This window comes from Hippopotamus amphibius, chromosome 2 (genome assembly GCF_030028045.1).
Source record: "Hippopotamus amphibius kiboko isolate mHipAmp2 chromosome 2, mHipAmp2.hap2, whole genome shotgun sequence".
Lineage (NCBI taxonomy): Eukaryota > Metazoa > Chordata > Mammalia > Artiodactyla > Hippopotamidae > Hippopotamus > Hippopotamus amphibius.
The window spans coordinates 14,740,015-14,764,481 of NC_080187.1; the positions used below are offsets into that span (position 1 = coordinate 14,740,015).

The 24,467-nt window shown below is 52.6% G+C and overlaps 1 protein-coding gene across 8 annotated transcripts; it reads left to right on the forward strand.

The window, feature by feature from the left end:
- The first annotated feature begins 1,299 nt into the window (after positions 1–1,299).
- TRAF1 (TNF receptor associated factor 1) lies at positions 1,300–22,883 on the forward strand. 8 transcript variants are annotated; one of them, XM_057720383.1, is made up of 10 exons: positions 1,752–1,889; positions 2,834–2,888; positions 3,716–4,479; positions 6,429–6,513; positions 15,019–15,084; positions 15,630–16,040; positions 17,516–17,693; positions 19,363–19,511; positions 21,564–21,787; positions 22,661–22,871. In XM_057720383.1, exons 3-9 carry the CDS (start codon positions 4,340–4,342, stop codon positions 21,780–21,782), a joined length of 1,248 nt encoding a protein of 415 aa, XP_057576366.1. In that variant the 5' UTR covers positions 1,752–1,889; positions 2,834–2,888; positions 3,716–4,339; the 3' UTR covers positions 21,783–21,787; positions 22,661–22,871. The 8 variants fall into 8 exon arrangements, with proteins under 8 accessions (XP_057576367.1, XP_057576363.1, XP_057576361.1 ...); XM_057720378.1 differs by lacking the exon at positions 1,752–1,889 and adding an exon at positions 1,319–1,363 and having other exon boundaries at positions 21,564–22,871; XM_057720379.1 differs by lacking the exon at positions 1,752–1,889 and adding an exon at positions 1,597–1,744 and having other exon boundaries at positions 21,564–22,871.
- Positions 22,884–24,467: the final 1,584 nt, after the last annotated feature.

Genomic DNA, 24,467 nt, shown 5'->3' on the forward strand with positions numbered 1-24,467 from the left:
AGAGACTCAAAGCTCTAAATCCTTTTCTCTTAGAATTGAAAGTGACCACAGAGGCCACCTCTTGCAATGTCCCACAGATTGCCTGTCTTGGAGGCCCCTGAGACCTGCTACTTATCTGCAGGCAGGTACCTCCCATGAGGGTAGCACCGGAGGCCCTCCTTTCTCCAGGAGGACTCTGTCCTGCAGCATCAGCTCCTCAGCAGAAGCTAGGAGTTCTGCCCCTGGTAAGTGAGAGGCTTAAATACATCCCAGGTTAAAAACAAATAAAAAGCAAAGAAGTAAAACACAGTTCTCAACTCCAGCTGGGTGTCAAGACAAAAAGTGGTACCCCGGGACTTCCCTGGTGGTCCAATGGCTAAGACTCCAGGGGCTCCCAATGCAGGGGGCCTGGAGTTCCATCCCTGGTCAGGGAACTAGATCCCATATGCTGCAACTAAAGATCCCATGTGCCACAAGTAAGACCCAGTGCAGCCAAATAAATAAATATTTAAAGGTGGGGGGGATCATACTACGTGGAGAATGTAATGGGTGCCTCTGAGTAACAAAAACAAAACAAAACAAAACAAAACAAAACAAAGCAGGCAGGCTCACTCCTTCCTCAGCTAACAGTCCTGCAGATGATAGGTCTTGATGCAGAAGCAGCCTTTATCATATTCGCAAAATAAAGGTTGTCTTTTAAACAAAAATTGTATTCCAGCGCTAAGTACCATAACTATTTTGATTGATATACACAAAACTCATTGGGAATAAGTGGCTGTGTGTGTGTGTGTGTGTGTGTGTGTGTGTGTTTAGTAGACAAAATCAGAAACGGTTCCTGAAAACACACACAAAAAAAACAGTTTTGTGTAAGTGTGGTGCCTTCGGAACAGGAACCGCGTTGTACATCTCCTTGCTGATTGCTCCAACCCAATAAGCTTGGACGAGCCTGACGCTGTACTAGGATCTTTGTAGGAATCTAAGAGGGATAAGACTCGGGTTTTGCTGCTGCTTGCCCCACCCCACGCCGGACTGCAGGCAGGCAGGGGACCGGGTGGGGGTTCAAGTCCCAGGTCTGTATTCATTTATTCGGCGAACACTGTACTGAGTCTCACGCGTGTGCCAGCAGCTCGCCAGGGGAGAAGAGGAAGGGGAGCAGGTCAGTCTTCGGTGGGAGAACAGAGCCTGCGACGCCGTGGATCCCGCCCCGGGCCTCAGTTTCTCCATCAGGGAAGTGCTCGCCCCGCCCCCGGGGCCTCCTCCCGAGGCCGCTCGGGCTGCAGGAACCCGCCCCCGGCCTGCCCTCCCCGGCTTCCGCCGCCCGGGCCAAGTCCGCGCGCCACCGGAAGCTCCCGCCGGGCCGCTGGGAGGCGGCGGCAGCGCCGAGGTTGGTTGCACTGCACCCCGCCCCCCCCACCCGCCCCCGGACTGCGGAGGCTCCCGGCCCCCGCCCCCGCGCTCCCCGCCCGGGGCAGGCCCGGCTCCCGCGCTCTGGGGCGGGGGCTCCCCAAGTGCGGGCCTCCCCGCGCGCCTCCGGGACCTGGAATCCCGGCTGCAGAGCCCTGCCCCCGGTCCTGCCCCCGGTCCTGCCCCCAGCCCCGGTCTCGCTGCCCCCGCCCTTCGGGAGCCGTGCGGTCGCTCGTCCTTGAATAGTCGCAGGCTCCGCTCCGCTCCCAGCGCTGCGCACGCATCTGGAGATGTGGCGGTGGCGAGACGGCAGTCGCCTGCTCTCGGGGGGCGCACGAACGGGGCTGGGGGACACGGACAGGTCATCCCGCATCACTGAGCTGGGGAGGAGGGGCGGGGGTGGACTGTGTTCCGGCTGCGGGAAGCAGTGGGATCGCAGAGCTGGGAGCCCAGCCCCAACCTGGGCGGCCCACGGGGACTCCCAGCGAAAGTGGGGTCTGGCCCAGGTGCGCCCGAAAGGATAGGTGGAAAGCTGGGGAGATGGAGGGTGCGCAGCGCAGAGACTCCGCGTCTTTGGGCCCCACGGGTGGGGCCATGGAGATGGGGCTGATGGAGGTTAAGAATGGAAGAGAAGGAAGTCAAGGAGATGAGGAGGAGCAGCCAGAGAATCGGGGGGGCGGGAGGGGGCACGGAAGGGGTGCGGGAAGCCATAGCAAGGAAGGGGATTGGAAAGGAGGCGCCAAGCGGTGTGTCAGGTGCCGGCCTCCGGGCTGGTTGGATAGACCTGGGCATTTGGCAACCTAAATATCGAGAACCTTGGGGAGGTGGTTCCATGGAGATTGGAGTGAGGAAGCGGAGTGTAGACAGTATTTTCTAGAAGTTCTGTTAAAAGTTCCTGGGCTTTGTAGGAGAAAGTGTAGATGCTGGAGAGGGATGTGGAAAGAAGGCGAAGACCGTTTTAAAGCACCATGTGTGGGTAGAACACAGGCTCATTTACGAAGTCCCCACTCACTATGGGGGAGTCCTTGGCCAAGTCACTCCTGGTGCCTCAGTTCCCTCATCTGTAAAATGGGGATGACAATATCTGCCTCATAGGGTTCAGGTGAAAATTAGATGAGATGGTGCCTGTAAAAGCACTTAACACGGCACTGAAAGTACCTGTTACTTTTCACTTTTAATTATTAGAGTAGCTTCACGTACTTTGATGCTGATAGGAAGGAGCTGGGAGGCATTGAAGACAGAGGGGAGAGAAAGGAGAAGAGAGAAAGGGACCCAAGAACATGGATGGAGAGAGAAATCTTTTTTCCTAATCTTGAGGAGCTGGAAGGGCTGTGGCCATCTTCAATATCAGAGCCTTTTGAGCACTTCACTTGGGCCATCCACCCACGATCTCATTTAGTTATTACAAGAGTCAGGTGAAGTAGGTATTAATATTAACCCCATTTTGCAGATGCAGAAACTGAGGTGCAGAGAAGTTACTGACCTTGCCCCAGGACACACAGCTAGTAAGTGATGGACTCAGGATCCCAACTCAAATCTGGGACCTCAAAGTCAGACCTCAAAGCCTGTGATTTGAAACGACTATGAAAGTTTGCAAAACCCCTAGAAACAGCCCAACAGAATAGAAAGATGTGGAGGGATCATCTTTTCCATTTGATAGATGAGAAAACAGAGGCTCGTAGCTCTGACCTCCATCCTGGGCTCTGTAGGCTCCACCATGCTGCCTTGTTTTCACCTCTCTTGAATGTGAGGAAGAACACAGAGCTTGGAGTCCCACAGACCTGGTGCTCAGTGTGCTCTACCACCAGGTGCTGTGCTACTTCGGACCAGGCATCTTGCTCCTCTGTGCCTTTATGGGCGTGCAGAATTCCCAACAGGTTGCTCTAAGGAACAGGAAGGAAAATGTTGCCCGGGGCACAGTAGATGGCCAGGAGCCAAGCTGCCCACACAGCCGTGGATCTGCATCCCACTTGGCTGCTGAGACCAACTCCATGTGACCTTGTATTTATTTAGACCTTTGTTTTCCTCAGGGCCAGGAAGTGGTGGCGCCTGATCCCAAGTCTGTGGCCACTTATGACTTCCTGAGTGGGGCCATGGGGGTAGGGCCCTGAGCAGTCCATGGTCCTGAGGCCTTGAACTTCAAAGGAGGGGAGGGCCGGGTGTCGTCACCATACTGATGAAGAATGCCACAGTTAGGGCTGGGCCATCAGAGGCCTCCCTGCTGCCTCTGGTTGCCTTGGCCATGGGGTCCTAGAATTTTAGAGCCCAGAGAAGGCTTGGAGACACCCTGTTGCAATTTCTTTCTTTCTTTCTTTTTTTTTTTTTTTAACAGATGGGGTAACCGAGACCTGCTATGAGGAAGTGACTTTTACCTAAGATACTCTGGACAGGGCAGAGCTAATAGGCATGGAACTTGCATTTTTGGACCTGCCTCCAGAACCCTGGGGATTTCCACTGGAGCGGTGAACACCCCCACCTAGAATCCGAGGCCGCTCAGAGGTCCCAGGGAACACAGACAAGTTGCCAACTGAGGCAGGCTCTGCCCCGTCCCCCAGGGAGGAGGTGGAGGAAGCCAGCGGCAGCCTGAGGTCCTCCGACAGGGGAAACTCTAACTGTGGTTGCTGAAAGTTCGTGACACGGTTCTTTTTTCTCTCTGACTTGCTCTCCTCCTCCCTCTCGCTTGAAAGAATGACTGGACACTCCTAGAGCCTGCAGTCACCATCCAGGGGATTTTTTTCGCCACAAAGGGTAATTCCTGTCTCATCCCTTCTGTGACTCAGCTGTGACGTTGAACCACACAAGCCAGCGAGAAGATAAAGTCATCAGACTCTGCTCATCAGAGAGGGTGTCCCGGCCAGAACTTACCTCTTCTCCCAGCACAGACTCCACGGGGCTGGTCCCCTCCCCAGAGGAGCCGGAACAGGTCCCCGCCCACCAGCCAGCCTGGGACCCCGGGATGGCCTCTGGCTCAGCCAGCAGCCCCCACCCGGCCCCCGATGAGAACGAGTTCCCCTTCGGGTGCCCCCCCACCGTCTGCCAGGACCCACCAGAGCCCAGGCCCCTCTGCTGCGCCATCTGTCTCTCTGAGAACATGAGGTGAGGGGTCGGAGGAGAAAGGGTGGGTGGGAAGGAGGTGCCAGGGAGGGACCCCTCATGGGAAGCAAGGGTGACAGGAACCATGACTTTGGGCAGGTGGCTTCACCTCTCTGGCCTCGGCTTCCACACCTGTTCCTTGTGGTGCCCGACACTGCCCCGTCTGACTGTTGGTGGAAGGAGAAGTAGCCACAGAGAGACGTCAGCTTCCTTAGCAGAAGGCCGTCCAGGGTGGGGGGAGAGCCTCTGGGCCCAGCTGGGCTGCTTACTGTGTGGCCTGTGCAAATTGCTTGATGTCTCGAAGCCTCGGCCTCCTTCTCTGTAGAATGCCTGTAAAGTGATTTTCTACCTCCCAGGATTGCTGCAAGGCTCTATCAATAACATTCTAAACGACTCTTGTAATAATGACTATAAACTCCCTGGTCAATGATGAACTGCTGTACAAACATATCTTCTTCCACAATATCACCCATCACCTCAGATGTTTACTGGGAATGCTTTTAAAGGGGACAAAAATGTGTAATATATTCGTGTGTTATATATTTATGTATGTATATATAATATATAAAATGTGTATATATTTGTATATAAATATCTTTATATATAATATACACATTTTGCATATGTATAAAATATACATATATAGTATACATCATATATTGTATATTAATGTGTATATTTATATGTAAAATATAAATAACTCAGAGAGGTGTGACATCAATATGATCATCAGTATCCCACCTTAAGCAACTATTGTGTACCGACTGTGTGCCAAGCACTCTTTCCTTGTGTCTTCAGAAGAGCCTTGGAAAGGTAGATACTGTTATTACCCTATTTTACAGATGAGGACAGTGAGGCCTAATGGACAGATGAGGTCAGTTTGCCCCAGGTCAGTTTCCTGGAAAATATATTCATAAACTGCCATGCACCCCCAGCATGACCTTTGTTTGGGACTTTACAGTTTAAGAAGATGGGAAACTTCTCAGCCAAGCTTGAGAAGTTCAAATGCTTTCGCAAAGGAGGAGGCTGAGAGAAGGAGGGGAGAGGTGGTGGCGATGGAAAGGGCAGGTGGCGGGGGGAGAGCAAAGCTTGACTGGTTGTACCATCCTGGGTTCATCTCAGGCTTTTGGAGTGGGTCTGTTGGCTTCCTTCCTCGTTCTTCCAAAACCTGGCAGAGGTGGGGAAGGGATCCAGGCCTGAGGCCTGAAGAGCTCTGCCCACCCCCACTCCTGCCTCCTCTGCCTTAGTCGATCTGTGCATCCTCCAAGGCCTCTTCCTCCTCCCTTGTAAGATGGGCCTGACCAGTGGCTCTCACTGGGGATCAGGTCACCTGGGAGCTTTGCTGAAGCGCGTAGGCCCGTGTGTCACCCCATTCAGAGTATGGTACCCACTCCTGGGTAAGAACCTCAGCCTCGGTGTTCTCGGGGGCCCCTTTTTATTCTGAGAGGCCATGGTCATCTGTAATTACTAAAAATAAGATACCACAATAAAACAGAGGAAGCTGAGAAGAACAAAGATAGCCACACATCTACAATCCCTCACCTGAACCCCTGCGGTCCGGTGTATTTTGGAATGCAGAAGTTTTTCAGCTTTTAGAAAAGCAAGTCAGCGCATTACTGTGTTATTCTTCCAGCAGAGATCGGGGATGCACCTTATAATCAAGCAATGAATATTTCTGTCATCAAACATAAATATGCACACTAAGTGGGATGCGTAGGGGCCGTAACAGCCTCTAGTCGCTTCAGCTCAGGTGTGCCTGCCAGAGACGCTCGCTGCAGACTACGGGACGACGTTGGCTTGGGAATGGTGGGTCTGGGATTGTGGAGCTGTGTGCTCATTGGTATCTGCTGCCACGCTGGGCAAGGCCTGGGCTTTTGGAGCTCTGGGGATGGAGGTTGGTGTCATGGAGTCGTGAATGCCTCGCTCAGTGGCGTTTGCTCATGTGTCCCCAGGAATGGTGACGATCGAATCTGTTCCAAATGCAAAGGGGACAACACCTTGTCTGAAAGCCCAGGAAGCCTTCTGTCTCAGGAGCAGGTAAGTTGGCACCACGGGGAAAGACTGACTGTCCGTTGTCTCCGTTGGCCGGGGATGCGGCCAAGTAATCTGCCCGCCCGTCCCCGCCAGATGCCTCCTTCCTTGTCCTGTGTCTAGACTGAATTCGTTTTGTCCGCAGTGAGGAGACTGATGTTCATGGTGGGGAAACAACTTGCCCCAAGCCACCTGGCCAAACCCGTGACAGATTCAGGGTGAGAGCAGCGTCTAGACAGGGGTCCACACACCACAGCCTGTCACCAGACCAGAGCTGCCACCTATTCAAGAGCAAAGAATGGTTTTTATGCTTAAAAGTTTTCTAAAAATCAAAAGGAGAATGAGGTTTTGTGACACGTGAAAAGTATATGGAATTCAGGCTTCCAGGTCCCTAAGTGAAGTCGTATGGGTTCATAGCCACAACTGTGTACGTGTCTTGTGTGTGGCTGCTTTTGCCCTCAGACGGCAGAGGTGAACAGTTGCCACAGAGGCCTCACAGCCCCACAAAGTCACTGTCTGGTTCTTGACAGAAAAAGTTTGCCAACTCTTGATCTAGACAGTTCTTTCTGGCCCTGTTTACTCTCAGACAGGGACAGGCCATCCTCAGCTCACTTCGGCTCTGTCAAGCCGTGCTTCCAGGAATAAGATGCATCTTTGGAAGTGTGAGGGGCCAAAGAGACACCTTCAGGCACCAGTTTAGAACTCCAGCCCTTCTGAGCTGGAAGGACCCTCACAGATTATATCTGTCCAGCCCAGAGGTTCCCATGTGCTGACTAGCACTGGTCCATTCCTACCGGTTCATGATAAAAATGATTTAAAAAAAAAAAAAAAGGAAATTGTCATGAGTTTTTCTTATTCAACTAAATTCTTTCCATTTATAGAATCAACCTTTACTCTGAGATGATGCCTTTCCTATACGTGTCTTTGTATAAAGGAAATGATCGTGATAGATGATAGAATTGGGGGTAAAGCCTTTATTTGGTAAAATTTTTAAATGACAATTTTTATGTTAATCTCCTAATTTAAAAAGCAAACCAACTGGCATTGGCCCATGAATCCAAAGCTTTAAGAATCCCTGCTCTAACTCTAACCCCCTCCTCTTACCTGTGGGGCCCCGACACCCCCACTGGGGAGTCTCATTGGAAAGCTCCCTAGTGACCAGGGTCTTACCAACTCGGCCACTCGCACTGTCCACATTGTGAGGCGCCTGGCTCCTTTCAGCCGAAGCTCCACCTTTGAACCGTGGCCCAGGGGCCAGGAGCCTGGTGTCCGAGGATGGCTCTGTAATTCAGTGCGTGGCTGAGATGACTCCTTTGTCTCCACCTGTAAAATGAAGATGCTGGGTTGACTGTGCAGGGCCTTTCCAGCACCTGCTATGTCCCATTGCCAGTCAGTGGCTCTCCCTCCCGCTGTGGAACCAGAGACAGGCAGGTCTCCATGCCTCCTTCACCCTTCTCTGCTCTGGCCTCTCCCACAGCGGGAGGCCAGAGCAGAGAAGCAGATTCTCTGGGTCGGCCTCTGTCCTACCCGGAGCTGGTTTTGAGGGCTTTCCTGTCTTCTCATCAGCAGCCCTCTCCCCTGCAGGTCCTTAAGGGAATAATGGTAAGGATCCAGCGCATTTCCCCAGAACTTCATACTCCACAGTGTGGTAAGAGCCAGTAGGAGTAACACCCACCGAGTAACTTCCCAAGTCTCCCTAAGATGCGGGCATTTGTGTGCTCTGTGGACTGCTGTGCTCCACCCTCGAAAGCGAGGGATGGGCTAGATGCTTTCCCAGGCACCTGCCTGCCTGAAGGCATCAGAACTGTTGTTTTTGACTCGTTTTACTCTTGCCTCTTAACAAATATAGATTTACTGTACACATTTTAGATAACATAAAGAAGAGGGTTTTTTTTCTGGTTTATTTTTTTGGCTGCATTGGGTCTTTGTGGCTGCGCACAGGCTTTCTCTAGCTGGGGCGAGCAGGGGCTACTCTTCATTGCTTCTCATTATGATGGCTTCTCTTATGGCCAAGCTCAAGCTCTAAGCACGGGGACTCAGTAGTTGTGGCACACAGGCTTAGTTGCTCCGCGGCATGTGGGATCTTCCCAGACCAGGGCTCAAACCCGTGACCCCTGCATTGGCAGGTGGATTCTTAATCACTGCACCACCAGGGAAGTCCCAAGAAGAGATATTTTAATATCTCTTAATCCAGTAGTCTTAATTTTTTTCATCTCTGTTAATGTGAAATCAGATGAAAGTAGAAGTGTTCTGATTGAAGGGGAGCCTGGAACCCTGTCCTTTTGGTTACCCCACTTCTCTCTCCTGTCCCAGCCCCTCAAAGACTCTGGGGATTCCCAGGGCCCTGCAGAGCGCAGTTTGAAACTTGCTGCCTTAAACCAAATAAAGTGACTCTCATGATGGAATTACAGGCACTGGAACAGGCCACAGAGTGGGAGGGGGTGCATGCCCAGTGGAAGGCTGGGAGGCGGGGTGAGCCAGTGGCCTGACACCTGCACAAAGCCACAAGTGGAAAGACCAGGGACTCCAACAGCTCCTGACCCAGTGGGAACTTTGGGGGGACTTTTGACCAAAGGAAAACAGCTGATTATAAATCAACACTTTGCATACGTGGTGATTCTGAAGTGTGTGCATCTGGGGAAACCTGGGAAGCGAAGGTGGGGTAGAAGGGCCGGGCCAGAGACCAGCTGAGCTAAGCCCCGAGGTGCCCATTCTGGCAACACCGTCCACGCCATCTGCCTAGCAGTGTGCCCTCCTCCTCTGACTCATTAGATTAATCTCTCTAAGAAGTGCTCAGAGCCCTAGACCGATGGGCTCATATAAGAAGCAGATATTAAAGGATTACTGTTGACCTGGTTAGAGGCTTGGTTCTTGCCTGGAATGACCCTCCTACAGAAGTGATAATGCAGTAGGGGACAGCCCAGTGGCTGGGAAATAGCAGTCAGTTCTGTCTGCCCAAGATCCTGTGAATGGAGTTGTTTCACTCCCTTTCCTCTGAGGCCACTCAGGAAGGTCAAAAGCAAGCTACCATCTGCTGCCAGTGGCTTACAAGAGTGCCTTAAATTATTCTAGAATCAGAAAACAATAGGAGATCAAGCTGTCTAGTCCAATTTCTGTTCCGTACTGGATTCCTGCCAGTGGCTTTGTGTGCTTCCAGTGACGGGGAGCTCATTACTGCATGAAACCACCACTTCCACCATAGGGAACTAACTACTGTACCATTTCCCCCTTTGTTTGTACTGAGCAGAAGTCTGTCTCCCTTGGGGCACAAAAGGCAAGTCAGTCAGCCTCCTGTCCCCTGAGGCGGTCTGAGTCTGGAAGCATGCTGACCACGTCCCCCTTGAGTCTGTCCTCAGCCTCTGTGCATATCTGTGTCCTTTGAAATGCGATGCCTGGAAATGAACCTCCTTACACTTCTGAGCTCGACAATTGCATCTGTAACCTCACTGATCCCGTGACATCCTGTGTCATGGACGGTGGTGATACCCCTATATCACCAATGGGTAATATATCGAGGTTCAGTGAAGAGGTGTGCCTGCACCAGTCATACAGCAAAGGGGGGCAGAACCAGGCTGCCACTCCTGCCCCCCAGGCTGCTTGGCATTTTCTCTCTGCTGCCTCCAGAGGGTGGAGCACCCCCAAATGTTTTACACAGGTTTAAATACACAGTCAGCCTTAAGTGCTGGAATCCACCAAATGCTGTGGAAACAGGAATGGGCAAGACTAGTTTCAACTAGGAGAATCAGGCAGGACTTCCTGGAGGAGGTGGCAGTTGAGCCAAGCAGAGGTTGCCAGAAAGAAAACTGACTCAGGTACAGAGGAGTGTAGGAACTGGCGGGCGGACCAAGTCCGCCCTTCACCCTCGAGTGCCTCTCCCTCAGCACTAGCTGAGACCCAAGCAAAAATGGCCCCTCCAGGCATCCAAGACCTCGGCCAGCCTCTGTGCCCAGCGCAGCAGCGTGGGCAGTGCTGGCACGTTGCAGATCCTCTGTTCTGTGCAGTGGTTTCACGGAGGCAGCTCTCATGCTCCCAGCACCCTCTTAACACTCCCATTCTTGGAGGCCCCCAGCTTCCCAAGTGGGGGCCCTTGGATGAGCCCTCTGCTCCCCCCATCACAAAGGGCCTGGGTAAGCAGGGCAGCTGGGAACACCACATACCCCCGGACTTCTCGGATGTGGACAGAAGGACAAGTGTTCCCTCAGGGCTGAGATTTTGTTTTCTCTGTCTCCTCCTCAGAGGAAATTCCACTGTGAATTTTATTTTTAGCAGTTTGCAAGCAGTGAGGCCATTCACACAGGGGCCGCTTGTGGCACCAGACAGACACAGGCTTGGCCCAGGACAGATGCCCCGTTCTTCCTCTGCGACCCCAGCCTGTTCCATCTCCGGTCCCCTCAGTCCCCAGCCTTCAGATGAGGCTACTCTTTGGTCAAGGTGAGGACTCCTGGTGGGGAGGAAGGACCCTGGATGTGGATTCCAGGCCCCTGGCCTCTACCACAGCTTAGCCCCAAACTTGTATCGCCTCCTGCAAGTCACCAGCCATCCCTGAGCTTCAGCTTCCTCACCTCCACGGGAGAGGCAGAAACTCAAAGCCCCGACCCCTTCCTCCTCGTGGCCCTGGGGGATCCGATGAGGCCGAGCTCACACAGGCCTAGAGAAAGCAGCAAGCCCTGAAGGGCTCATAACTGGGGGACAGAAGACCCGGATTCGGTTGGCTCCTCACATGTACAAGCTCGATGTGACCCAGAGCAAGCTGCTCGCCCAGTTTCCCACCCTGTGTTAAGGTGAAACTAATCCCACCCTACCTGCCTCAAAGGATTGTTGCAGGGATCCTATGAGGTAACTTGCAAAAATGCTTTGGTCCTATATAAATACAAAGGCATTTAGAGCCGTTCCTCACCTCTGCCCGCCCCCGAGGAAATGCAATGGGAAAATAGCGTTTTACAGAATCAGTTATTGAGTTTGAGATGTGAGGATTAAATGAGATGCGTGTATGTGGCAGCCATTAGCAAAAGGAAAAAGATGTCCTAAGGGCAGCGCTTAACCCATAGGAATAATTATGCTAATAGCAGTACTACTACTACTAATCATGGCTGACATTTATTGAGCGCTGCGTCAGGCAGAATGATGCTCCCCAGAGATGTCCGCGTGTTAATCCCCGCAACCTGTGAATATTACCTTCCGTGGCTGCAATAGTCTGCTTGGGCTGCCATGACAAAGTACCACAGACTGGGTGGCGGGAACGACAGAAATTTAGTTTCTCAGTTCTGGAGGCAAGAAGCTCTAGGCAGGGTGGGTTTCGTTTGAGGCCCCTCTCCTTGGCTTGTAGACGCCTTCTTCTCCCAGCATCTTCCCATCATCTTCTGTCTGGATGTCTGTGTCCTAATTTTCTCTTCTCATAAGGATGCCAGTCATATGGGAATAGGGCTCACCCTAATGACCTCATTTTAACTTAATTATCTCTTTAAAGACCCTGTCTCCAAATACAGTCATGTTCAGGGGGGCTAGGACTTCCACATATGAATTTGGGGTGGGAGACACTAAGCCCATAACAATGGCAAAAGGGGCTTTGCATAGGTGATTAAGTTAAGGATCTTGTGATGGGGAGATGACCCTGGCTTATTTGGTGAGCCCATTGTCATCCTCAAGGGTCCTCAAAAGAGGGAGACAAGAGAATCAAAATCAGAGAGAGATTGGAAGATGCTCTGCTGCTGGCTTTGAATGTGAAGGGAGGGACCACGAGCCAAGGAATGCGGGCAGCCTCTAGAAGCTGGAAAAGACGAGAAAACAGGTGTTCCCCTCGGGCCTCCAGAAGGAATACAACCGTGCTGACACCTCGATGTTAGGACTTCTGATCTCCAGAACTATAAGATAATATTATAAACGTGGGTTGTTTTAAGCCATTAAGTCTGTGGAATTTTGTTATAGCACAATAGGTCACTCATAGCAGAATTTACATGTATTATGGGATTTAATCCTTACCATAACTCTATAAGGTTATTCTCTTATTATCCCCATTTTGCAGATTGGGAAACTGAGACATGAAAAAGTTAATAACTCTCCCAGGGCCACACAGCTAGGGTGTGAAGTGACAGAGACGGGCTTTGCATCCCAACAGGCTGACTCCAGAGCCCACCCCCTTAACCCCTGTAAGCACCCCAAGGAATAAGAGACTGAGTGACTGATGGTGGGACTCTGGGCCACCTGGCTGGCCACCAATGGCCTCCCAAGTCACCCCTGCCCCTGCTCTGCCAGCCATGAGAAGCTGGTCCCAGCCTACTCCCATAGTACGTGGTAATAAGGATGCCGGCTCCACCCATGTAGCACTTTCCAGCCTGCGCCGGCTTTCACCACACAGACACACCACCACACAGCTTAGCTGCCGAAGGAACACGTGCCCCTCTCATGTGGGCAATTCTGGAATCCCGTGGTTAGTTTTATCACTTTCACCTTGTTACCTGCCTCCGACTCTCACTTCAAGCGTATACCCTTAGAACCACAGAGGATTTGAATCATGGGCTTGTAGGGAGTTTCAGGGCCTGAGAGATCACCCCTCGTGCATTCACCAGGTCCTCACCAGCCTCAGGACCTCCATCTTTCCCTCATGTTGGGAAGCTACCTGCTGGAAGAGGCTGCATCACAGGGCCCTTCCAAAGCCAGCCCAGTCCCCCTGCCAAGGCTGCCCCACCCCAAGTAAAACATCTGTTTTCTGTTCTTTGTTGGGAACAGCTTGTGCTTGAAGCCCAGGGCAGTGGGGCAAAGTGTGTGTGGGGGGGTGGGGGGGAGCCTTTGCTGGGCTGTGCTCTGTGTCCCAAACCAACTGTACTCATTAAGCCCACGGTTCTTGCTTATTTTACTTTTAGAGAATAATAACTAGTGTGGCTTTGGATTTGCTCAGCCCCAAAGACCTCTGTCCTCTCCTCCTTTCATCCAAATCTCCCTTCACGTCACCCTGTAAGATTATTCTTAAAAGCAACAACAAAGCTCTTGGAAAAATCAAGATATTATTTACGTGTAATAAAATCCACTCATTTTAAGTGGACAGTTTGATGAATGCCAGTAAATGTATACAATCATGTGACCTGCCGTCAAGAGGGTAAATATTTCTGCACCAGAAAAGGCTCGTGCCCTTGCTTAGTCAGCCCCAGCTGCAGCACAGGAAGCCACTGATCTATTTTCTGTCTGTAGTTTCTGTCAAAACTATAGTTTTGCCTTCTCTAGAATCTCATAAGAATAGAATCCTAGTATGTAGTCTTTTGTGTTTGACTCTTTTCATGTAGCACGTTTCGAGGTCCCTCCATGTTATACACTTGTTAGTAACGTAGTCCCTCTAACTGCTGAGTGGAGTCCTAGCATGTGGAAATACCAGGCTTTGTGCCTGCATCCACAGTTGATGGATACCGGGATGGCTGCCAGCGTGGGCCTGTTACGAGTAAAGCTGCCGTGAACAGTCACATACACATAGACATATTTTCAGTCTCTCTTGGGTAAATTCCTAGGAGTGGAATGTGTGGGTTGTCTGATACCTTGATAAGCACTGTCTATAAGTAAGTTACTTTATAAGCATGACTTAATTTTATGAGATACTTCCATAGATTTTTCCCAAGGCAGCTGTGCCATTTTGTGTTCCCACTAGCATGAGTGCTTCAGTGCCTCCACATCCTCACCAAAACTCAATATTTTCGTTCTTCGTAAGTTAGCCATTTAGTGAGTGGACAATGGCATTTCATTACAGTTTGCATTTCTCTGATGACTGGTGATGTTGAACATCTTTACCTAGGCTTGTCATTGGTAGATCTCCTTTTGTGAAGTATCTGTTCAGTATTTTACCCATTTTGTATTAGGTTTTTTGTCTTATTATTGAATTGTAAGAGTTCTTTATGTGGCCTGGATATTAGCCCTTTCCAGGCATATGTTTTGGTAAAGTCTCCCCTGGGCTTACTCTTGATAAGAGAGAGAAATATGGGGTGGGAAGAGCCCTGGAGCTGTGCAGCTTCCTAGCTGTTCCTCCTTGAGCAAATCCCTTCCCCTCTGTGAGCCTCAGTTTCTTCATCAATCAGATGGGAACAAAAAACCAACCCTGCCATCCCCAAGCATTGTTAGTGGCCCTAGGAAGAATGATGACTATGAAAGCATTTTGTAAACTCCTCAGACCTATGTATAGGTTAACAGTATTGTCAAATTGCTTGTTTGGGACCCTCATAGAGCCCCCCAGACCAGTGGGGGCAACCAAAGAGTGAGTGATCATTACAGGACTGAGTGGAACATGTCTCAGCAGGAGAGGTGGCAGCGCTTCCCAGAATCACGGGGGGGGGCCCTCATCTTGTTTTGAAGGAGGGTCACAGAAGGGCTGAAGCTCGAAGGGTGGAAAGAGGTCAGCCAGGCAGAAGGAACAGCATGTGCAAAGTTTTGTGGCCCAGCCCAGCTCATGCCTGGTGGACGCTGGTGCTCTGCAGAGAGCCCCAGTGCCGCTGGGCCCCCCAGAACATCCAGTGGCATGGTTCTCATTTCCAGGATCACCCCGAGGTGGCTGAGGCTGGAGTCGGGTGTCCCTTTGCAGGCGTTGGCTGCTGCTTCAAGGTAAGTATCTGAGTGTGAGAGAGGAGATCTGTACGCTCCAGTCCCAGACCCCTGAATCTCCCCACTCAGCCCCTCTGGGATTTTCCCACATGGAGCTACTCCTCTGGATGTACAGTACATGACTTCCCCAAGCAACAAAATCGCTAGTAAATCATCTTCGTACTCAGGGGAGTTCTTCTTAATGTCTCACCTGAGCATTGTAGCATCACAAAAATGACACCCCCGCCCACCCACCCCCAATCCCCACCCCCTATCCCCACAATCCCTACCTCCGCAACCCCTGTGCCTCTCTCCATGGTCCTGAATCATCACCACACTCAAGGGCAGGGCAGAATTGTGGCTCTGGAGGCTGGGATGCACATGGTTCACCGTGGGCATGTCTGATGCCACGGTCCTTCTCTGAATCCCTCTTGCTGAACACTTCCCTTTGCTGGGTGAATGGATATGACTTCCCTTGGCACCCCTTGGTGGCAGGACTCTCCACTGCTCCCTGGTCCTCCCTCCTTCTCCTCTGTTTTCGCTGATCAGCCCCACTCTCTTGGCAGGGGAACCCAAAGTTCATGCAGGAGCACGAGGTCACCTCCCAGGCCACCCACCTGAACTTGCTGTTGGGGTTCATGAAACAGTGGAAGGCCCAGCTGGGCTCTGGCCTGGGGTCCGGGCCCATGGCCTTGGAGCGGAATCTGTCAGACCTGCAGCTACAGGGGGCCGTGGAGGTGGCTGGGGACCTAGAGGTGGACTGCTACCGGGCCCCTTGCTCCGAGAGCCAGGAGGAGCTGGCCCTGCAGCACTTCATGAAGGAGAAGCTGCTGACCGAGCTGGAGGGGAAGCTGTGCGTGTTTGAGAACATCGTCGCCGTCCTAAACAAGGAGATGGAGGCCTCCCACCTGGCCCTGACCGCCTCTATCCACCAGAGCCAGCTGGACCGTGAGCACATCCTGAGCTTGGAACAGAGGGTGAGCATGGGAGACAGGTTTATCTTCAAGGCAGCTTGGGGGCCCCCTCTTTCCCCACCTTGTCTCCAGAGGAGCAGACCAGCCTTCCTCCGAAGCATTATCCCTGCACAGACCAGTCACTCTCCCTTCAAACATCTCTCTCCTGCGTCCTGAGACCTTCTAGAAAGAGCCAGAAGTTATAGTCAAGGTCAAACTCCCCCATCCAGTGCTTCATTTCCTTTGCTTGAACTTCTTCTGCAATAGACTATTCCCACCCCAGGCATCTCATTCCACTGCTGGACATTTTTCACCATTAGAAAGTTCTCCCTCATACTCAACTAAAATCAGCCTCCTGTGTCTTCCCTGCCCCTTGGGGCCCACAAAATATCTGACTTCTAGCCCCCATGGAAGCCCTTTAGAGATGAACAGTCAGGAATAATATCCTGCCTGAGTGTTTCCTTCTTTAGACTAAACACCCCCAGTACCTTCACCCCTTCATCAGAGCATGTTGTTTCATGCTGTCCTCATTTGTTCTGGCTCAGTCTCTAAAGGATTCCACACACTCCAAGTTGTGGTCCCAGATCACCAGATAAGCCATTTATCTGACAGTTCTTGGTTCCACCAGACTGTCCCCTCCTTTGTTCCAGAGCTTATACTTTTCTTAATACAACCAGTCACAATGCTAATGTTGCTTCTTGGGGGACAGCAACACTACATCACCGACTCATGTTGAGTTAGGCCTGGATTTTAGTTCCAGGTCCACCATTAACTTGCTTTGTAGGTCTGAATAAGTCACAGGACTGCAGCTTTCCCATCAGTAAAATTAGGGATTCAGTTTTCTTTAAGGGCACTCACTTCCATTCCTGACTTCCCTACCCAAGCACACCTGAGAATAAATTTGTATTCTTTCAAATGTCAGTGGAAGAACCTACCAGAAGAGCCAGGCACTGGGTTTGAGTAACAGGGTAAAGGATTTATTTATGTAACTCTTGCCCCAGTTGGAAGATGGTGGCCTCCCCAAGGGCAATGACCGTGTCTTCAGTTCATCAACAAATTTCCTGGCTCTACTTTTACATGCCAGGCACTACACAAGGCATGGACACAGATAAAGTGAGCATGGGCCCAGCCGTTGATAGGGAAGACCATCTATCCTGTAGGAAAGGCAGAAAAATATATCTCAGACGGTTGTAAGGGCTCTATAAGAACGAAGATGAAAGAGAGAAACCAGCTGAGCTAGGGCAGTGGTTGAAGGCTTCCCAGAGGAAGGACTATGTGAACTGGGTTCCTGACGGATGAATGGGAGTTGTCCAGTGGAGAAGGAAGGAAAAGGAATTCCAGCAGGTGGGATGGCATGTACAAAGCTAGATGCACTTGGCTGAAGGAGGCGAGGTCAGGGAGGCAAATTTATGGGCAGCTCTACCTCTACATCCCGCCATCCCCACCCCGCCCCCAGGCTGGGTTCTGGCATCCTGGCTGAATGGGCTTCCCTGCCCCAGGTGGTGGAGTTGCAGCAGACCCTGGCCCAGAAGGACCAGGCCCTGGGCAAGCTGGAGCAGAGCCTCCGCCTCATGGAGGAGGCATCCTACGACGGCACCTTCCTGTGGAAGATCACCAACGTCACCAGGCGCTGCCACGAGTCAGCCTGCGGGAGGACCGTCAGCCTCTTCTCCCCAGGTAACAGCTCCTTGGGGGCACAGACTCCAGCTGGGGAAGGCAGGCCCCACGGGGCCCAGGAAACAAGCAGAGGGTGGGGCGGTCAGCTCTGACAGCCGTGCTGCATCCAGTTAGGCTGGTGTCCATCCAGGCCCCCAGGCCTGCCAGGCCCACGGAGGTTGTAGGCCCCTCCCCGCTCAGCCACGTGGAGCAGGGGCTGTTAGCTGGCCTTCTAGGAATAAAATTGCTACCTACTTTGTGTGAGTATCGGTGGTGGAAGAGAGTGCGCTGTGAACCAAAGTCTGTGCAGATGCGAGGGAAACTGAGGATGACTTTCACAGGTGAGTACCATGGTGCCCCACCCTCAGAGACACAGTGGTCTGAAATAAGACAAGTGGAGCGCTTGTATCGAATAAAACAACGTGCATCTGTGTACCGTTGTGGGGAGCACGTGAGTGAGTATTGTGTAGACTGGGGCAGTTCTTACTCATCCCTGGGGCCAAGGCCTGGCACAGTGTCTCGCATAAAGTAGGGCAGTGACTCAGTTGATGTTTCTCTGAATTAACCGATACCTATGTCACAATGTGTATATTTGCGCTCAGACCTGTGTGCTTTTCCCCTTGCCTCACGCGTGTGCGCGTGTGCGTCTAAGCAAACAGGTGGGTCATTGAGGAGGATTTGTGCCGGTGGCAGTTGTAACCACCACTCACATCTGCTCCAGCCTCATGCCTTTCTTGTCCCTCAGCCCCTCTGACACACCCTAGGCCCACAGCGCTGGGATTAAGAGGGGCATGGGAGTCTGCCCCACACCACAGAGCAGGCTGGGTCCCAACGCCAGGCCCCTTTCCTCAGGCACAGGGGCAGCCCCTGCAGGGGGTGGCCTTGCCTCCTGCATGTAAGCTTTTTGTCCTGGCTTCTTTCCAAAGAGAGAAAACGCAAGCAGTGTCTCTGGCTTCCTGTTCTGCCAAAACAGAAGGGGCATAGATGAGTCAGACTGTCAGCCTTCCCTCCTCCACTCCTTCCTGCCTGCCCTCCACACCCTGTCTGCACTCAGCCCCTCCCAGAAGGGCCCTTGTGGTGACAGCCACTGGAACCCACACTCAGAGGGCTCTTTCAGCTGCCCAGGGAGAGAGTCCACAGGCCCCTGTGCTTAATCACCAGGGAATGATTCATCCCAGGGGCTTTTGCCAAGGGTGGCCAGCAGAACCGTGAGCTGCCCCAGGAGACCCCAACCGCTTGGCCTAGAGCAGGAGAAAGAAGTCCGTGTGGGGAGGTGGGAGGCCTGGCCTCTAACTCTGGCTCTGCCCCCACACACTGTGACACTGTGGCCAGCCACTTCCCCTTGCTGGGCTCAGGTTTCTGACTCCAAAATGCAGGTTGGTTAAATCAGAAATGTGATCCCAAGGCCAGCGGCATCTCTGTCCCCTGTTAGAAATGCAGATTCTCCATCCTCACCCCAGCACTACCGAGTCAGAAGCTCCGGGGGCACTCTGTGATTCTGATGGCCTTTGACAGCCACCGGGCCAGATGCTCTCCAAGATTTGATGCTGCCTAATGGAGAAGAAGGCTGAGCTCCAGCCCCAGACTTCGTAGTTTTGAGCCTTGACTTGGGCGTGCCTAACCGCCAGTCCCGGTTTCCTCAACCATGAAGCCTAGCGCTCTCCAGCTGAACCTGGCTTCTGTATTTCAGCTTTCTACACAGCCAAGTACGGATATAAGCTGTGCCTGCGGCTCTACCTGAATGGGGACGGGACGGGAAAGAGGACCCACCTGTCCCTCTTCATCGTGATCATGAGAGGGGAGTACGACGCCCTGCTGCCGTGGCCTTTCAGGAACAAGGTACCTGACTCCTGGTCCTGATTTGGCCATGAACTTGCCTGTATGACCTTGGCAGGTCCTTTGCCCTCTGTGTTATCAGTTTCCTCTCTTATAAAACAAGAGCCTGAGTTCACATCTAGTAGCCAAGGCTCTTTCCTGCATCATGAGTCCAGGAGCTAAAATGCCTGGACCAGCACCCCTGGAAGATATGTAGAGATGACGTTCACGTGGTGGGGTGAATACCGAAAACTTCCTGGAGGAGGTGCTGTGGGGCGAGCCTGAACTGGCTGCATTCTCAGAAACAGGGAAGGAGGCAGATGTCACTGTACACCTTTTAGAATGGCCAGAATCCAAAACACTGACAATACCAAATGTCAGCAAGGATGTAGAGCAACAGGAACTCTCACTCATTGCTGGTGGGAATATAAAATGGTACAGCGACTTTGGAAGACAGTTTGGTGGTGTCTTACAAATCTAAGCATACTCTTATCATGTGACCAAGAAATCACACTCCTTGGTATTTACCCCAATTAGCTGAAAACTTAGGTCCACACAAAACCCCTACAGACAGATATTTATAGCAACTTTATTCATAATGGCCCAAACTTGGAAGCAGCCAAGATGTCCTTCAGTAGGTGAATGGATAGATAAACTGCGGCACATCTAGACAATGGAGTATTATTCAGCACTGTAAAGAAGTAAGCTACCAAGCCATGAGAAGTCTGGAGGAAGCTTAAGTGCATATGACTGAGTGAAAGAAGCTGATCTGAAAAAGCTACATACTGTATGCTTCCAATTATATGAGGCAGTAAAAAGAGACGGCAAAACTGGAGACAGTAAAAAGATCAGTGGTTGCCAGGGTTTCATGGAGAGGAGGAGAGATGAACAGGTGGGACGCAGAGGATTTTTAGGGCAGTATAAATACTCTGAATGATGTTATAGTGATAGATTCGTGTCCTTATACATTTGTCCAAATCCACAGAACGTACAACACCAAGACTGAACCGTAAGGTAAACTAGGGACTTTGGTGAATGTGATGTGTGGACGTAGGTTCATCCGTTGTAGCAAGTATACCGCTCTGGTGGGGGATGTTGACAGTGTAGGAGGTGGTGTGGGGACCCTGTACTCAGAAATCTGTATATGTTCCATTCAATTTTGCTGTGCACCTAAAATTGCTCTAGAAAATCAAGTTTGTTAAAAATGCTTGAAAGGGCAGCCGGAGGGGGGAGTGTATCAGGGTTTCCCTGCGGGTGAACGGCAGCAGGAAGGGGGACGGGGAGGGGAGGGAGGATGTGGACTCCAGACCTGAGCTGGGGTGCAGGGAGATAAGGGAAAGCAGGTGGGGCGGAGGTAGGAGCGCCCGCGGAGGTCTGGGTGTGAGTCCGTAGGTCGGTGCTTCCCCGACGTGCTAGGGAGACTTTACAAATACTGATGACTGGGTCTCACTGAGGTGAGGCCTGAGCATCGGGAATTTTTAAACCTTCCCAGGGAATTCTGAAGTGCAGCCAAGTTTGAGAACTGCTGCCGTGAGCAGTGGGCATTTCAGTGACGTGGCCGGGGAGGAGGGTATGTGTCGCTTTGAGATCATTGGCCTCTCGGGGGCACACAGGGCCCCCGTGCAGACCAGAAGCTGGGTTCGTGTTTCAGGATGTTGACTGACATTCGCGCAGTGGAAGGCCTGTCTGCTCTTGCCCCTCTGCCTTGCCTGGGAGGGTCCAGCTGCAGTTGAAGGATCAGATATCTCAGAGCAGGAAGGGGCATCGTGGGTTATGGAGTCCAGCCTCCTTGTCAGTGCTTAGCCTCACCTTTAGCTCCCAGCAGCCAACCACCGTTGATGGCGGCATCTGAACTCCCCCTTCCTGTTGGGTAGAACACCTAAGCGCTAATCACAGGACACCCTGAAGCCTGCTCACAGTACCAGGTGCTTCCGTTTCCAGGTTCTTACTGTATGCCATGTGTGGTCCTTATGTGTTTCTTTGACTCCTGATCAGTGTGAGCTCATGGTCGGAGGGGCTGCACGGGTGACAGACACAGACCCAGCCCCTGACCTCCCACCCACCCCCGCCCCGCAGGTCACCTTCATGCTGCTTGACCAGAACAACCGTGAGCACGCCATCGACGCCTTCCGGCCCGACCTGAGCTCAGCATCCTTCCAGCGGCCCCAAAGCGAAACCAATGTGGCCAGTGGCTGCCCGCTCTTCTTCCCCCTCAACAAGCTGCAGTCGCCCAAGCATGCCTACGTGAAGGACGACACCATGTTCCTCAAGTGCATCGTGGAGACAAACGCTTAGGGCAGGTGGGGCCGAGCAAGCCGCACCTGGGTCCCCAGGGAGCACCAGCGCAGACAGGGGTTCAGCCAGGCGACTGAGGTCCTGCCCTTGGCACCCAAGATAGCAGGGCTCAGTGATGGGCCGTGGCTGGCATGATCCTGAGCCGGGCTGACAGATTGACCGTGGCTAGCCGTCAGCTTATTGTGGCAGGACCTTGAGCTGGACCCAGAAAGGCAGAGGGTCCAGAAGGAGGCGGTGCAGGACTGACCTCCCTGCGCTGACCATATGACACTGGAGGCCCGGGAGCCACCCCGGCCCTGAATGTTGAGATGGACTCTGGCCAAGATGGAAAGGGTGTGGGGACCAGGCTGGGGTGTGGATTTCGAGCTGGAGGTGTGGGACCTCAGCAGAGACGCCCTGGGGGTGGGAAGCCTCTGCAGGCCCCCACGGAGAGCACACTTGCTCTCTTCCTGCTTGGGATCAGAACTGGGACCGGGGGTGGGAGGGACAGGGTACCCGTGTAAATTCAATCTGTCCCGGCCTGGACCCAGTTCCCCAGCCCTGGAGGTGAACACGCAAAACCAGAGGGCTACACCCGGGGGAGGGCATCACGTGGGGGGGTGGACTTGAAGACCTTCAAGCTCCTTCCAGCCCAGGAAGTCTCTAACTCTAGGCCTCCTGGGCCAGATGAGGCTGAAGGCTGCAGGGGTTCTGCAAACACTGAAGAGCCTCATGCCCTCCAGTTTCCTGACTCACCTGCAGTACCACCGGGGGGCTGAACTGGCCCGCACGGCACCTGCCACCCCGGGCCTGGCAGTCTGCTTTCCCTCCGTGCAGAGCCGCACACAGGCCCTGTGTCCTGCACCTCCCCCAGCTGAACGCCCCTCCACCTCCTCCAGGTGAAACCAGGTCCCTGCGCTCCCAGGAGCAGCCAGAAGGAGCGTGGAGAAGGAGAGGGGCACAGACTCTCCACGCTGCCTGCCTGGGGGCCCCACCCTCGGCCGTTTCCAGAATCCCATGTCACCCAGTGAACCAAGGTGACCACATCTCTAGCTGACGGATCAGGACTGCTGAGCCACCCGCAGATGTTGTCCTTTTACATGTATAAAACCAAAGAAAGAATTTTTGAAAATCTCTTTTGCAGTGTTCATAAAGGGTATGGCTGTGGGAGTTGGTGGTGACTTGTGAGCTGCGGGTGGTGCTGCCAGTTTTGCAGGTGGCATCCAAGGCTGCTGTGCCGCCGGGAACATGCCTCTCTGCCTCTGTCTAATGTCTGTAATGCGGGCATCACTCCAACCTGCCTGCCTCACTGGCTTCTGTGACCTCAAAAGAGATGCTACACAGGAGAGGCTGGAGAGAGAAAGGCCAGGGCACCACTGCCTGCCTGGCCTGGCCTGGCCTGACTGTGACCCATGCTTGTCTTCTCACCTTGGCGGTCCCTACACAACCAGTTCCTGCAGGGACCCTCGCCTGTCTCTCCAGAGCCCTGAGGCTTCACGTTGCCGCTCAGAGCTCCAGGACAGGCCCCCCCCCCCCCCCGACTCCTCTCCCCACCAGCCTTCTCTGCAGCTTACTCTTCCTCTACTTGCCGAGGCTGGGATGGGCTTCATGCCTCACACCCTTAGGGTTCTTATCTGTGAAATGGGTCAGCAGTCCTGCCTGTCCTCTCTAGCCCAGCGTTTGTGAGGGTGAGCCTCACATAAGAGGTGAGGGGGCAGCACGGCGCAGTGGGCTCAGCATATCAGAAAACCCAGACCCACCCCCCGAGTCCAGACCTGGTATCCTGTCATGCCTGTCTCTTCATTTACAAACACGGGGAAGCATCTTGCCTGGCATTCCCCAGCTCACAGAGTTTTCACAAGGCCCTGATATGATGCTGGAGTTCTAGTGCTTTGTAGTGTAATGGCATCTTGCCGTGTGTAATAGGCTATAGACATGTCAGGGCTTCTTTTTCTCATCCCCGCTGCTGACAGCCTGTCATGAGGCTGCCTTGCTTCCTTGATGTGTGTAGAAACAAGGGAAGGTCTGGCCCAGCAAATGATGGGGACATCTATCTCAAAGCTGGTGTCCTGGCCAAGAAAAAAAAAAAAAAACAATCGTCCCTACTAGCTGAGCTAACAAGGGATTTATGGGACAAGCACTACTAGGGACAGCTCTCACTCTGTCCCTTTCATTGCTTGTATGTGATGGGAAGACACACTCTTCATACACTGTGAGCCGCAGCCATTCTCGCAAAGCTTTATTGAGACCTATTTTGCTGGACCCTAGGGGGTGGGGAAAGGTAAGATGTCCAGTCTACCCTCAAGAAACTGTTAGTTCAGTGGGCAAAACAGGTACATAAGTAGCTCATTGAAACTGATACATAAGAGACGCTCAGAGAAAGCACAGGAACCCAGATCCATTGGTTGAAGGTCGGAGGGCTTTCTGGAAGAGGTGGCATGTAAACTCAGCCTTAAAATATTTTGAGATACAGAGGATAGGGGTGAGAGGGAGAGAAAAGACCCAGAGATGGGATGCAGTCTTGCCCTCAGGTGAGGTCTGGGAGGCGGAACCGCGGAGGGGAAGGCAGGAAAGTGACGGGCAGGTGCACAGAAGGCGTTTAAGGTGGTCCACTGCTCAAAAGTAGCAGCACTTGGGCGGGGGGGGGGGGGGGGATCCCAAATCGCCTGCATGTGGCCTTTCAGGCTGTTAACAGCAGGGTGAGGT